Source organism: Dendropsophus ebraccatus, chromosome 4 (assembly GCF_027789765.1).
Source record: "Dendropsophus ebraccatus isolate aDenEbr1 chromosome 4, aDenEbr1.pat, whole genome shotgun sequence".
In the NCBI taxonomy this organism is placed as follows: Eukaryota; Metazoa; Chordata; class Amphibia; order Anura; family Hylidae; genus Dendropsophus; species Dendropsophus ebraccatus.
This window is the reverse complement of record NC_091457.1, coordinates 77,089,786-77,105,557: the sequence shown is the minus strand read 5'-3', so window position 1 is coordinate 77,105,557 and position 15,772 is coordinate 77,089,786. Positions and strand designations below refer to the sequence as shown.

General features: G+C 42.8%; 1 protein-coding gene across 1 annotated transcript in view; it reads left to right on the top strand.

Annotated features, from left to right (window-relative positions):
• LOC138788313 (serine/threonine-protein kinase Nek11-like) overlaps positions 1 to 15,772 on the top strand; it is a 271,682-nt gene that overhangs the window by 186,142 nt on the left and 69,768 nt on the right. Inside the window, exon 8 of the mRNA XM_069966064.1 lies at positions 6,352 to 6,437. Coding sequence (XP_069822165.1) covers positions 6,352 to 6,437 — 86 coding nt within the window. The remainder of the gene's footprint in view (positions 1 to 6,351; positions 6,438 to 15,772) is intronic.

The following is a 15,772-nucleotide window of genomic DNA, read 5'->3' as shown; positions in this document are numbered from 1 at the left end:
TTTTTTCTGGCGTTTTTGACTTTAGATGTGAATGTCTTTTTTTTTTCTTTTGCCATTGGCATTTTTGAGATAAACAGAAGAAATTTTATTGCACTTTTTGGAAGAGAAATGCCACAGTTTGCAGAAAAAATGCCAAACCCACACCATGCTGTGTTTTGGGAAAACCACAGAGCCAAAAAATGCCAGCAAGGAAATTAAAACAACAGAGGGAAAAAATGGCAAGTAAGTATGGCATTTCATAAACTTCCATTGACTCACAGCCAACATTTGGCCACTACGTTTTTGGTGTTTTTGAAAATATTTTAACCAGTGTGAAACCAGCCTTATATAATGCTTATAGGAAAGTCAGAATTTGCTACAACTGAGGTGGGTATATGAACCCTTTCTGTCATTAGTATTAACCCCTAGATGACCTAGGACTTGCAGGTACACCATGTCTGACCCTGGGCGTTCCTTTATGTCCTGAGTTGCTATTGTCGTATGAAGTGAGCTCATGAGCAGAGCCCACTTCATAGCAGGTGGGGGGCAGCAGCTATCAGCAGCTAGGCCCTCACTCGACATGACAGTCTGCAGCAATTTCACTGCAGCTTGTCAACAACCCCTTAAATGCTAGGCCAGGGCATCTAAGTGTAAGTAACAGGAGTATCTCCTGTCACTTACTGATTAGGAGTCTGAGAAGTCTGAGCAGTCTGAGAAAATAACAGATTACATTGGTCAATGCTATCCTATGATATAGCATCGAACAATAAATGCAGTCTATTGATTGCATGTAAAAGTCCCTCAGGGGACCTAAAAAGTGAGGAGAAAAAATGTAAAAAAGTTTTTTAAAAACATGACACAGCTACTCCCCCAATAAATGTTCAAATCACCCTCCCTTTTCCAATAAATAATTGTATTGTATTCCATTGTAAAATAATTGTCCAAACTATTAAAATATTAAAACAATAGTGATCCTTTATGGTAAACAGCGTAAATGAAAAGAGTGAAAAAAAAAAAACAGGATTGGTACACCTGTTTATGAAAAACAAGCCCTGACATGGTCCTGTAGATGGAGAAATAAAAGTGCAATAGCTCTTAGAAGGCAAGTAGAAAACAACAAAAATGCAAAAATGAAAATTGGCGCGATCATTTAAGCCATTTTGGGCTGGGTCATAAAAAGGAGGCTATCCAGGCAAAATTAACAGGATCGGAGGCAAGTGAGAGATTGCAAGGGGGTCCGTCCTCCGTAGGCCCCCCCCCCCCCCCAACACAGTATCGGGCCCCGGCTTCTTTGTTATGTAAACAGCCAAAGGTACGACTAGAAAGTGCTTACCCGGCTCTTTCCAGTGGCTCTGTTTATTCCTATGCAGCAGCCAGAAAGAGACTAGTAAGCTAGAAAGTGCTTGGCTCTTTCCGGTAACTTCATAGGAATAAATAGAGCCGCGGGTCACGTGCTTTCCTGTGGCTGTATTCATAACAAAGAAGCCAGGGGCCCGATATGGAGATAAGTAGGTTGGACCCTCTCACGATCCCTTATACATCCCCTATGCATACTTGTACCTATTTAATTAGTTTTAATATACAGTAGGTACATTACTATTGTTGCTACTCACATAGTGAAATAGTAATCAGTAAAAAGTAATAATAAACATATAAAAAAACTCTCCCTACAGTAAAAAAAAAAAAAAAGCTAAACCATATACATTGACATTTGAAGTTTTAATGTGTCTGAATAATGTTAGTGATTCCATGTGGTGAACTCTAAAAAAAACAATGCCATAATTATCTTTGATCACATAAAATCCCAGCAAACATGAAATTAAAGGCCTTAAAAAAGTCCTACAGTATCTACCCCATCAATAACTACCGATCACTTTACAAAAAAAAATATGCCCTCACACCCCTCCAGAGACAGAATGATAAAAAATTTATAGGGGTGAGAATATAGTGATAAAAAACAGTAAAAAAAAAAAAAACTAACACAAAGCCAGTATATTTGGTATCGCTTTAATCTTACTAAATCAAACAGATGTGTTTGAGATGAAACCAGCTGAGTTGGCTGTTAAGCACTATTTCTGTAACTCCCTTAAAGGAAATAGGATTTGAAATAGCATAGAACTGCCTGCTCAGCTATTTAGGCGTGCACTATTACTGCGTGCTGACACAAAGGAAGCACTGATAGGCCCCCTGCACACATCCATAATTTTAGGATTTGCATACTGTCTGCAGGTGTGGACAGTATCAGACCTATTCTGGTCTATGGGCCAATACACATGACCATGGATTGCAAAGTCCATCTGCCTGGAACACAAAGAAAGTGCATCTCAGGCTACATAGACTTCTGCTAGCTTCACGTTCACTTCACGTTCATTGCAGGGCGCCATTGCAAAAAAAGAAAAAAACGGATGTTTGCAGAAGGCCTTATTGTGAAGAAGGTACTAGTAAGGGGGCAACAGGTTAGGAGGTTTTTGTAGCAGGTGAGAAATAGGTAGAGAGGATGCTGACAAAGGACGGAGTCTAAAACATCTCAGTGGAAAACATTGCAAAAATGAGTTGTGGCTAGAAGTGTCCCGGCAAACTAAGTTGAATACAGTAGAAAAGGGAAGGGGATGACTCTAATCGGAAGACACTTCCTTAAATCATTGGACGTAACTGTGTTGGCGTGGTGGCAAGCAACTGATGTGGCGGCGCGACCGGTCACTTGCTAGATGGTGAAGTGTGACTCCGCTACAGTAGTGGTTGGTCGGGGGATAGCTCAGCCAGATGTTAGGTTGTCTTGACGCCAGTGCTGGTTGGGCACACAGGTATGGTGGCACACCTGCTTTTATTTTTGGTAGGTTGGCTATACTCTTTCCCCTGTCGTTGGTAACCTGCCAAGTTGTTTGGGGGTCCCTTGGGCACTTATCACGGTGGTCCAGAGTGGAGTTATGACCCACCCGGACTATCAGTACCGCCACCCACAGAAAGGGTAGATGACCCAAAGAAGGTGCAATGGCTGTGTAGGTGCTCCGCGAATAACTCGTCCAGTTAAAATGAATAAACTCTTCTTCACTGCAGGAAGGCTTAATACAGTGATATACAGTAGGATCTTGACTTGATAATATACTTTAATCTTTAGTGACACTACCTGTGCTGAGAGCTTAAAGAGAGGTACAGTCCTGCTGACTGAGTTGCGTGCTGAGAGGTAGAAGAGGTTCAGAGAAGCAGAGAGGAGGATGTAGAGAGAGTCCCAACCCAATTTAGTACTGTGCTCTGCCGGAACTTTAGAAGGAGAATACATATAATACTTGAGAGTTTTGTATTTTGACTTTTTGGTCTTTGCACCACCTTTTGCCCACCAGTGTTGGTCGACCCATCCTAGAGGGTGACACAAGCCCCAGACCTTGTTACCTGGGATGAGCAGAGTGGTCAGAGTTTTCTGATGACACCCGCGCAGCGAGATAGATTACGTAGGATTCTAGCAACTTTGCTCTATCCGGATTAGTTTCTTTTCCCTAAGGATACTGTCCTGCACTGTAAGACTGGTTCTTGGCATGGGTTGGGTGATCCCTGACTTGTCCTCTCTAAGTTTTCAAAGTGCTAAGGTATCTCATATGCGTCTGTTCTCTACAGAGACCAACCCAAGACTGTCCACAGGGGACCTGGCATAAGCCAGGGCCCTACTTGGCTACGACAGGGACCGTTCTGGCTTGCGTCTGTCCTCTACCAAAGCCAAAGTAATACTCCTTAGGTGTGGCTACACTTCCTCTCCCCATGTGACTTTCCTCTACAGCGTCTGTAACGTGTGCTGTGAGTGGGTGAGAAGAAAGTGCAAGAAAAAGAGGATAGAGATAGACAGAAAAGAAAAAGAGCTCCTATTGGTGTACAGGTCCTAAAAACAATAACCCTAATACTTAGGTACACAAAATACATACTAGCGACATCTAGGTAGAACTTAGGTACTACTTGATTACCACTTTCACTTTGAAGTACAGACTTTTGCGAGGTGTGTACAGACAAGAAACACCCATGGTGGGACACCACAACTGCACTGTAATCACATACATGCAGAGGAAGTCTCTATGTGGTGGTCATGGTGCAGTCATGGTATTGTATACTAAAATTATTGGTAATACTAGCTTTTGTATATTAGGATTTGTTTATTAACAATGGTGAAATGGGCCCCAGTTACTCCAGTCCTACTCTGTAAAGGAGGGTCGTTTACTTATATCAGTGCTTCCTAACCTTTTCCACCTCGGGGCACCCCTTGGAAAAAAAATTAGCTCGGGGCCCCCCTACTAAATAATGTTCTGCAAAATAAGAAAACCATCATACAGTGACTCACAGGTGACATCTTCTTTGATCTGAGGTATCACCTTTTCCTCTCCATCCGGTCCAGACCTCCATGATGATTTCTTCCAGCTGCAATTCATCTCTTCAGAACCTGTAAGACAAACATCTCAGGCTCCGCACTTTTCTAGCAACTTCCTTTCTTTTCTCCCTCCTGTAGGCTCCCATAGTAACTGCGCTATTTGGTGTTATGTGCAGTAAAGCGAGTAGGAATGTGGGTTGCCCCTGTATGTAGGATCCCCTGCTGTGCCCATATACTAATAATTCCCTTTGCTGTGTACCCCCATACAATAATAATGAAATAATAATGCCCCCAAATATGCCCCCATGAAATAATAATGCCCCCAGATGTGCCCCATGAAATAATAATGCCCCAAATATGCCCCCATGCAATAATAATGCCCCCAGAATTTCCCCCATACAATAATATTGCCCCCAGATGTGCCCCATACAATTATAATGCCCCAAATATGCCTCCGTGAAATAATAATGCCCCCAGATGTACCCCCATGAAATAATAATGCACCAAATATGCCCCCATGTAATATTAATGCCCTCGGATGTGCCCCATACAATAATAATGCCCCCAGATGTGCCCCCATACAATTATAATGCCCGCAAATGGGCTCCATACAATAATAATGCCCCCAAATGTGCCCCCATGAAATAATAATGCCCACAGATGTGCCCCCATGAAATAATAATGCCCCCTGCTCTGCCCCTAAAAAAGAACATCCTACTCATCTAATCTGGGCTGTGTGGCTGCAGGGAGCAGCTTTTCTCTTTCTTCTGGCTCCATCTTGCGAGCCGCGGGGACGGACCTCCGGCAGGCGTGATGACGTTACATCATCACGTCTGCCGGAGAGGTCATGTCCCGGTGTCCCATAGGCCGCAGGTATGAAGTGCCGGCGGCCTATGGGAGTTAATGTAGAAGAAGGATGCTGACAGGTCCTGCTCCTACATTCTGCTCACTTTAATGTTCAGCCCGCTTACTGTGCGGGCGGAACATCAAAGTGATCCGTGCATCCCGAGAAGCTGCGCGGCCGCAGCTTCTCAGGATGCTTAAAGAGACAGTGCACATTTCCCACCGGGATCCCGCAGCACCCCTGGCGGGTTCTCCCGGCGCCCCAGTTGGGAAACGCAGACTTAGACAGTAGGGTTTATCTAATTATTGAGGCTGACCAAGTTTATTTCTGCTTGGCAGCTGTTTACCCTATAATAACATAGTTAATAAGGTTGAAAGAAGACTAGAGTCTATCAGGTTCAACCTAGGGAAACACTACTGTGTTGATCCAGAGGAAGGCAAAAACCCCTATGAGGCAGATGACAATTGCCCCATCACAGGGAGAAGATTCCTTCCATACTGCAATGGCAACCAGAACAATCCCTGGATCAACTTATCACCAGAAATCTAATGTCCATAGCTTGTAATATTACATTTTTCAAGAAAAGCATCAATGCCTCTATTGAACTTATTTAATGAATCAAATCAAATGACCAAAGTATTATTTTAGCAGAATGGTGCACCATGCCACATGGGCCATATAGTCATGGATCAGTTGTATAAAGCATTAGTTGTATAAAGCATTACTTTTCCTTACTTTCTTGGACTTCACAGTCAATTCTTGCATCTACTTCCATACTCCTGGGATCTATATGGTGATGATTTGCTGTGGTTCTGAAGGTTAAAGCAGGTCCAACATGCCACTGAGGGACTGATGAGGCAGCTATTCAGTATATATGTGATAAACAAAAAATATACTGATTTTTAAAGGGTCACTCCAGAAAAAAAAAAAAATAAAGTCTTTCAAATCAACTGGTGTCAGAAAGTGCCCGAGATTTGTAACTCACTTCTATTAAACAATCTCCAGTTTTCCAGTACTTATCAGCTGATGTATGTCCTGCAGAAAGTGGGGTATTCTTTCCAGTCTAGAGAGTAGGAGTGGTTTTCTATGGGGATTTTACATAAGCCATTAGGCTACAGTTCTGTGACTCTTTAAAAATTACCACAGCTTCTTTAGTCTAATCTCTTGTAAATTTCAGGTTCTTTCAGAATGGCTCCAGGAGGTGATTCATCAAGACAGGAACGAGTCAGTGGATGAAGATATTGCCAGGATCTCGGCTGCCATGTATGTACAACAGTTGTACTGGTATTAAACAGTATCATCATATTATATAGTATCATCAATTATATCCCAGAAGTCAGCTAATGAGCTGATGCTTTACCATGGGTTAGGCACAGCAGCATCTGAACAACCCAATAAGGTTATTCACAGACAGTTTTCACTCAGTTGTTATAAAAGGAAATGTGCTTGCTTATGTTGGGCTGCTCTCCACAATGTAAAGTAGAGGTGATCATGTGATCAGGTCCTTTACCCTTTTCTCTCTCTGTGCAGGCCCTGCTCCTGTGTCTTCTGATGTTCAGCTCACTCACTACAGTGAACAGGCTGAACATTAAAACACCAGGCCCCTAGAGGCGCTGTGGGCCCTGGCACTTGCCTGGGTAAGCCCTGTGCTGAAACCAGCCCTGCCCTCATTGCCCCTGGTATCTGGGGTAACCAACCACCACCCCAGACCCCTCCACGCTATGCCACTGGATATGATACAAAAACTTAGTTACAAAAAAGTGATCGCATTGGCAGAAGTTTGGTTTAACTATAATCCCATTAATACAGTGAATACCAAAAAACAATTACAAAATTGCTGTTTTATTTCATCTCACCACAAAAATGAGTTGATCATATTTCATATGTTCTCAAATTCATACCAATGACAACTATAGCACAGCCACTAAACATAAAAATTTGTATATTTTGGCCAACATTTACCACTAACATAACATGTAGTGTGTCACAAAAACAGAAATTGTGGGGGGTTAACCATAGCTGTGGTGCTGGACTTAGCAAGTATTTAATATTTTGTAATTTTATATATTATTTATAATATTATTTATACATTATTTATATTATATTTTATATATTATTTTTATTTAGAATTTTGTTCTATTAAAAAATTCCTTGAAGGCTCAATGGTTTTAATGCATTTTATTGTGAATGTTCATAAAATGTGTAAGTATAGGGTGGGCATCTATAGCCGGGTTATAATTATTTCTCACCAATTGAGCTCAAATCTATTAGTTAAAGCTTTTGTTATACAGTGGTACCTTGGATTACGAGCATAATTCGTTCCAGGACCGCACTTGTAAACCAAATCCACTCTTAAACCAAAGCAAAGTTTCCCATAAGAAATCATAGAAATGCAGACAATTGGTTCCACACACCAAATATAATGATTTATTATTCTGAATAACATGTAAAACTGATGAAACAAACATTCAGAAACAGCAGAATATGTGATATTATAAGTTACTGTACAGTATAGCAATCAGCATGTGGTGTATAATGTAAAGTAAGTGCATAACCCTGATAACACAGCAGCAGTGTGTATAGCTGAGTGTAAGTGCAGGCACATTATAGCAGTGTGTATAGCTGAGTGTAAGTGCAGGAGCATTATAGCAGGAGTGAAGAAGATAGAAAACACAAGGGCTGACAGAGACTGCAGGGAGCATAAAGGAATGAGCAGGGCAGATGTGGGCACATACATGCAGCACTCTCTGTTTGGGGACAGAGGGGTTACAGCTATGGAGAGATTACCTCCACAGTCCTGTCCCCTGATGGAAGCCCCAGCCTGAAGTGGATCTGCTATGATTTGGAAGGTGAGGGAGACTTCCTGGGTCAGATTACAGTACTGAAGACTCCACTATGCAGACCATACCCCTCCCCAACTCGCGCTCCCACCCAGTATAGGGAGCTCTTAAACCAAGCCATCATTTTTAAAAACTGTGAGCTCTTAAACCAAAACTCTCTTAAACCAAGTTACTCTTAAACCAAGGTACCACTGTATATATGTATTTCTGTGCAGATGGGAACTCCCAGTAAATGGAAGAATAACTTCCCATGTGAATAATGCAAGTGCTGAGATCAGTAAAGAATAACTGCTCTAAGTGGTTGTTCTGATAACTAAGATACAGGATTATTATCATAAAAGTGCAGTATGCAGAAGTCATTATAGGAAGTATTGCTGACTTATCTGAGCATCAAGATTTTCCCTAAATGACTGTATCTCTACTGTGATATAATATTTTACTATGTATCCACTTGTCCTGTTTCTGAACTAGACAGTCACATCATTTTTCATCAGAAATAACCTAAGTTTTCAACCTGAAGTAATTTTTTAGGGATTTTTGTTGTTTTTTTCTATCTATATTTGCTTGGCCGCGAAGCCTAATAATAACCTGTCAGGATAACAGTAAAAGTCGATACCAGTAGATTAATAAGATGGGCATGTGAGGGCATTCACAATAGGTGATGGACACCTTCCTTCCTGACTTTTAAAGAGATCACAGAACATGCCTAAAACAACATATGGCTATGTTCACACAACGTCTTTTGAGCTCAGTTTAAAATGACGTTATTTAGCTGTCTGGCCTCCCCTTAGTACAATGACTGATGTTTGTACATTATTCTAGTTTGGGGTTACTAATTGGACTTTGGGTGCGGCTTAATTGAAAAGTCCATTAAATTTAATAGTAAAAACGGAGAAAGAACGGTGACAAAAGAACTGTGTGTGAACTACTAATAAAAAACGTCTTCTTTTTGCAAAAGACGTCTGAAAATAATGATCATGTTCATTATTTTGCAAAAACGTCCGTTATTGAATACACTGTGCGCATTGGACATCCGTCTTCTCATTGACTTCAATGCATTGCCATTGCAGTCAGTTAAATTGCGGCAAAAACAGACGTTTTTTAAAATATGAAAATCGACCGCCTTTTCAATATTTTTGACATTGTGTGAACATAGCCTATCCATGGAAGTCAATGACTGCCATCAAATTTATTGTCTCCCATGTCCCATTGCTTATATAACCTATACATCTAAAGCCCATGTTCACATGGCGCAAGAGACCGGCCGTTCCGTGACCCAGCCGGGTCACGGAGCGGCCGGTCTCTGCAAAGATCATCCCGGCTGGTACTGCAGTACCATCCGGAAAATCTTTATGGCCATAGAGTTCTGATGCGGGCGTATCGGCGCATGCCCGCATCAGAACTCTCCATAGCACACTAGTGTGCACTGACATGGTATTCACTGAATAGCGGCCACAGAAAACTGACATGTTGGTTCTTTGCGGCGCCGCGAGGGGTCCCGGCCAGAGCGTATCCGATGTGTATACGCTCTGGCCGGGATCCCATAGAAAGGAAGGTAACGTATGTTTTTGTACAAAGTTCGGCCGTTGTTGCCGATAGCAACAACGGCCATACTTTTAAGAAAACACACGTTGTGTGAACATAGCCAAAAGCTGTTAAAAGAGCAGAAGTTCAGGCAAAAGGAAACCATCAGGAAACAGTAAAAAAAAAAGAAAAAAGTACATGTACAAGTACATGTTTCAGTATGTGGCTGTAATTGGCGATGTCGATGTATGACTTCAGATGCTGCCCTTGGAACAGTTTAGGATGTCCCAGATTCCAGTCATTGATTTCATATTATGGATTACTGTATTTCATAAATGTAAATGGGCTTCCCCTTTATGACACTAGATCTTGCCACTAGGATTAGAGGGGCCTGGTGTTTTCTCACACATGTTTTCCAATCTCTTGCTTACTGTTAATATAGTGGTTTTTAGATAGTTGAGTTCTTGACACAGAGTAGTAAAATTCATAGAACTAACTAGGGTTGAGCACCCTCTCTATTCGCCCCCATGGTGCTAAGGTCGTATTCCTGGCTTATATTCCATGACCAAATGTGACACCCCTCTAATCTATTTCCACAATCTGGTTAAAATGAATAATGTTAGAGACCTATGAGGCCTAACTTAGTAGTATGTGGAAACTGGTTGCACAAAGGACACTCATTTTAATGTTATAAATTGTAAAGATAGATAGATAGATAGATAGATAGATAGATAGATAGATAGATAGATAGATAGATAGATTACACATAAGGCAGTACTTTGTAGCAAAGCAGTGTTTTTTCAGCAAGTGAAGATTTTATCCATAGGTTGGCAGGGAAAGGGTTAAGCTAAGTAGCTTGCTGCTGATCTTTAATTGATGCTGTGGTTTGCTGTGGAGACGGGAAGCTGAGCTGAGTCTCTGTTGAATGGTCTCTGAGCCCTTGGGGGAGCATGCAGGAATCAATTAGCAGCACAGGGGGAGATAGGCCTCATCCATTTGCTATCGACCTCCTATTTCTGCCCAATTCAGAGTCTGGCACTTCTCTTCCCAATAGTGAAGGAACACAGCAAGAGGTACTTTCAGCAAAGGAATGGCTTAACATAGGGTGACAAGTTGAGGCATTCACAAGGGCCACATGACATTGTCTTTTCCAATATCATTGACCTCTGTTACAGTAGACAAGTCCAGCATTGTATTACACAAATGATCAAGGTTTTTAAATCCAGTCCTCAAGGATCCATAACAAGCTTATGTGCCTGCCTGTCCTACAGGAGGGTAAGAAAGGTTAGCAAATAGCCAAGACATTTTCATAATCTGACCTTAGCTTCAGCACTATACTGTCCTCTGTGTCTGTCAGCGGTTTCTGATATGAGGCTCATAGGTTTTCAGAAAATAAAATAACAAGAGTTATTGTCCCCAAGATACACACATTATTACTAAATTGCAGGCTGCAGGATTACAGGAGGAAGGAGATATTACATTCCAAAGAACAACACAGTCATAAAGAAGCCCCACTAATAACAGCATGCCATGTAAACTCCCACCTATCATTGACCACTAGGCCCAAAGCAGAAAACATCGGGGGGGGGGGGGGGATTATGAAGCTGTGTAAAAGACACAGATGGAAAAAAGATTTTTTTGTTTGCGTAAAAATTTGGAACTGTTTTTCAGTCTGCACTCTTCACACCAGGGAGGCAGGGAAGGCTAAACAGTGGTTACAGATGTGTGCAGAGGGAGCATAGCTTCAAGATGGCATGTCAGTGAGGGCACATCAGCATCATGCTAAATAGCAAAAGGAGCTGGACAGATTGACTTATATCTTTATGGGAAAAGATTCAGTATACATTGTTATATATTGATTGAAATTTTTGATGTTTCCATGCCAAAGAGTCCAGTCCATTGTGTGACACCGCCCACTGGACTCCTTAACACAGAATGATCAGGGATTTCAATCAACATGTAACAAATTATACAGAATCTTTTTCCACAAAGATAAATATGAATCTGCTCAGCTCCTCCTGCTCTATAACATGATGGTGATAGATTAGATAGCAGTGTCTTGGTGACAGGTTCCCTTTAAAGGGCTTTTTCAGACATTGTGTGGCTCCATAGAGTGACCCCATGCAACTTTTTCTCACTTTACAATGTTGTCAACATACTGTACAATGATCTTAACCCCTCCTACCCCCACCACAGCATGGTTAGGATATATTACAACCTGTTTTTCAACCCACACCCACCCCAAACAAAAAGTAAATAAATATATATCTCAATGTCAATCTAGCTATAAAACAATTTCCAATGTATATTAACACTGTATATCTCTAAACATCTAAATAGCCATGCAGTTAAGAAATAATACAAGTATATAACAAATACCAATAAGAGCAATTTGTACTCTGTACAAGTAACAAATAACGCCTATTGTGTCTGCATTTAGTAATAATGACCTTTATATACAGTAGTAATAATGCCCCCTGTGCTCTCCTATAAAGTAATAATGTCCCATTTGCTCCCCCATATAACTATAATGCCCTTGTGCCACCATAAAGTAATAATGCCACCGCGCCCCCATATAGTAATGTAGTGTCCCAGAACAGGTGTGCCACTACGTCTCTTGAGTCACCTGTCATCAGGTATTTGTGTTAAGCACCACACTCTGGGCTGAAGGCTGCCGTTTACAGCTTCACCACTTGGTGTCTCACTCTCCCCTATTCTCTTGCACTGCTGTAAGTATTGTAAGGGTTAACTGAATTCCTAGTTCTGTGTTTTACTGACTAATCATTAGCTTGGTTGCCTTACACTATAGACCCTATCACACACTTAGCCCTTAGCCCTCCAGTGCTTTCGCCACCAATGGGGGGTTAGTCCCGGTCATCCCTATTTAAGGGTAGTTAGTTTCTGGTGGGAGGTCTTTTGTCTTTAGTTAGTGTGCTTAAAGACAGAAAGACAGAGAGAGTGTTCCTGCAGAAGTTTACGACCGGGCCTGGCTTGTAGGCCAGGACCCCTGACAGGAACTATAAGCTAGTGAAAGGTAGACTCAGCAGCACCAGTAGACCCAGCAGCGTCTGTCGGGTGGGATGCACGCTGATAAACCCACAATCCCTCCAGTGGGTATAAGCAATGAAGTATAGAAGAGGTCCAACAGCATCCACAAGGAATCTTACAATGCAGTGTATTTATGTAAGCTGATCTGCACAATAAAGCATTGAAGATTCCTTGTGGATGCTGTTGGACCTCTTCTATACTTTCTACTTCCTTAGAAAGTATGCAGTGCTAAACCCACAGGTGGGGTAACCGTCACCTGGGTAAACCGTGTCTACACCTGGGGTAACATCCTTCTAAAACACAGTTAGGACAATCCAAGCTAGGGATTTGTCTGTAGAGGATGTTGTTCAAGCCTGTGACTACCAGACCTGACACTCCATGGGCTTTTCTGGCAGAAGACCGTATATATATATCTGTTCCAACTGTGAGTACGACATTCTTCAAGCAAGTTAGCTACACACAGTATAGGTTACTCTTCAGTTCTGCGCTACTAGACAAGGCCCCAAGACAGCCACTTAACCCTTTCTACACAAGTTACACCTATTACAGATACCTCAAGCACCCAAAGCTAACTCTTCTGTTTTGTCCACCAAGTGAAACGATTGTTCTATTTTTGCCCAGGTTACGAATAATGCTTCCTGTGCTACCCAGATACTGTAGCAATAATGCCTCCTGTGCCTCTGTGGTGGTTGCACCCGCCTGTATCAGTGCCCAACCGCCGGGATGATGTTATTCTGGTGGTTGGTGTATAGCTCAGCCAGTGACAGGGCTGCTTCTAGGTCATTTGAACTACAGAGCGAACCTTGCTAAAATCACCCCCCCCCCTTCAAGTGACGTCGGGGGGAGGTTGTTACTAGGAAGAAGCAGTGTGTTATGACACAGAGCAGTGTTATTCAACCCTTTTCAACTTGGGGAAAAAAAAGTCATTCAGTGACTCACAGGTAACGTCTTCTTTGTTCTGAGGCGTCACTTTCCTTTTCCTCTCCTTCTGGCTCAGACCACCATGATGATTTCTTGCAGCAACGATTCGTCTCTTCTGAACCTTCCAGACAAACATTTTAGGCTCCACTTTTTTGTGTCATGTTCAGTAAAGTCAGTAGGTATATGGGTTGCCCCCTGTATGTAGCATCCCCTGCTGTGCCCCCATATAGTAATAATGTCAACTGCATTGCCTCCATATAGTAATAATGCCCACTGTGCAGTGCCCCAATAGTAATAATCACCCCTGTGCTGCATCCAGCATAGTAATAATCCCCCCTGTGCTGCATCCAGCATAGTAATAATCCCCCCTGTGCTGCATCCAGCATAGTAATAATCCTCCTATGCTCTACCCATAGTAATAATCCCCCCTGTACTCTGTCCCCATAGTAATAATCCCCCCTATGCTCTCCCCATAGTAATAATCCCCCCTATGCTCTCACCATAGTAATAATCCCCCCTATGCAGTATCCCCATAGTAATATTCCCCCCTGTGCTCTGCCGCCCATTGTAATAATCCCCCCTATGCTCTCCCTATATTGATAATCCCCCCTATGCTCCCCCCATAGTAATAATCCCCCCTGTGCTCTCCCCATGTTAATTATACCCCCTGTGCTCTGCCCCCATAGTAATAATCCCCCTGTGCTCCCCCCATATTAATAACCCCCCTGTGCTCTTCCCATATTAATAATCCCCCTGTGCTCTTCCTATATTAAACATCCCCCCTGTCCTGTCCCGCTGCCGCCACCCCCGCACACATCTATTCCTTCCAGCAGTGATGGTACTGTCGTGACGCCAGTGCTAATTCAGCACACAGGTGTGGTGGTATACCTGTTTTGTTTAGTGACTGGCTATACTGATCCCCAATGGTCGGTAACCTGCCGGGTTGTGATGGGCTCCTTGGGCTCTTATCACAGTGGTCCAGAGTGGGAAGTTTACCCACCTGGACTGTCGGTACCGCCACCCACAGAGAGGGGAAATATGACCCAAGGATGGTGTAGCCGGTGTGTATAGGCAGGGCTGTATTTACCATTAGGCACCCGTGGTCCAGTGCCTAGGGCAGCACCTTGCAGGGGGGCAGCACATGGAGCAGGGGGAAGGCAATAACTATTTATTTTTTTAGCCTCCCACCTCCCATTTAGACTTGCCAGTACATCTGGTGACTTTTCGAAGGGGTGGGGGGTGGGGGGGTATGGTGGTATTGGTCAGGTCTGCTATGGCTGTGTTATCCAGTTACAGTATGGCGGCATTGCTCAGGTCTTGTGTGGCAGTGGTAAATGTGACGCCTGGAGTTATTACCTACCAATCTACTGATCCTGTGGTGAGAATTCCCTCAGATGAGGAAATTTTTTTATGTTGTAAGCAGTTAAAAACTATGAAAAATGCGATTCAGACAATGTTTCTACATGTAGAGAAATGCATGTGGCCAAAACCACTCTCCCCCACACTCCCCAAGATGGGGCGTCTTTAGGTTTAGTGCCTAGGGCAGCAGCAGCTCTTAATACGGTCCTGTGTATAGGTGCTGGTGCAATGATTATTGAGTCCCAGTAGAATAAATAAGGTAGTTTTACTGAAAGTGTCTTACAGTACAGGATAACTCTTCACTGGTGACTTCTATGATACAGACTTGAGCTTACTCAATCTGTGCTGACAGTTGCTTAAGTGCTGAAGTAGAGTAGCAGTGCTGGTTTGGTTTAGTGCTGATTAGAGTAGAAGAACTTAGAGAAGTAGAGAGGAATTTGTCAGAAGAGTAGAGGAATTTGTTGGGAGAGCTCCAACCCAGTGTAGTAATGTGCTCTGCCGGAACATAAGAGAAGAAATACTTGAAGAAGAATACTTGAGAAGAAGAGAATACTTGTGTTTCTACCTAACTGTCGTTTGAACCAGCTTCTGCCCTGCAGTGTCGGGTTACCCGTCCTACTAGGGTGACACAAGCCCCAGTCTTGGTTACCTGAAAGTAGCTAAGTGTCCGAATTTATCTGGTGTCACCTGCACTGGGAGATAGAGTATGTAGACATTTATATGGTTGCTTTGCTTTATCCGGGTCAGTTCCTCTTTCTAGGATACCGCCCTGCTCCGTTAAGATGGCAGAGCCAGGCCCTGGTTAAGTACAGCAGGGATGTCTGGTCTGTGTGTGTCCTACTCCTCAGAGAATCAGGGGAAGACTAAACTAAGTGACGCTACACTTCCTCTCCCCATGTGACTACT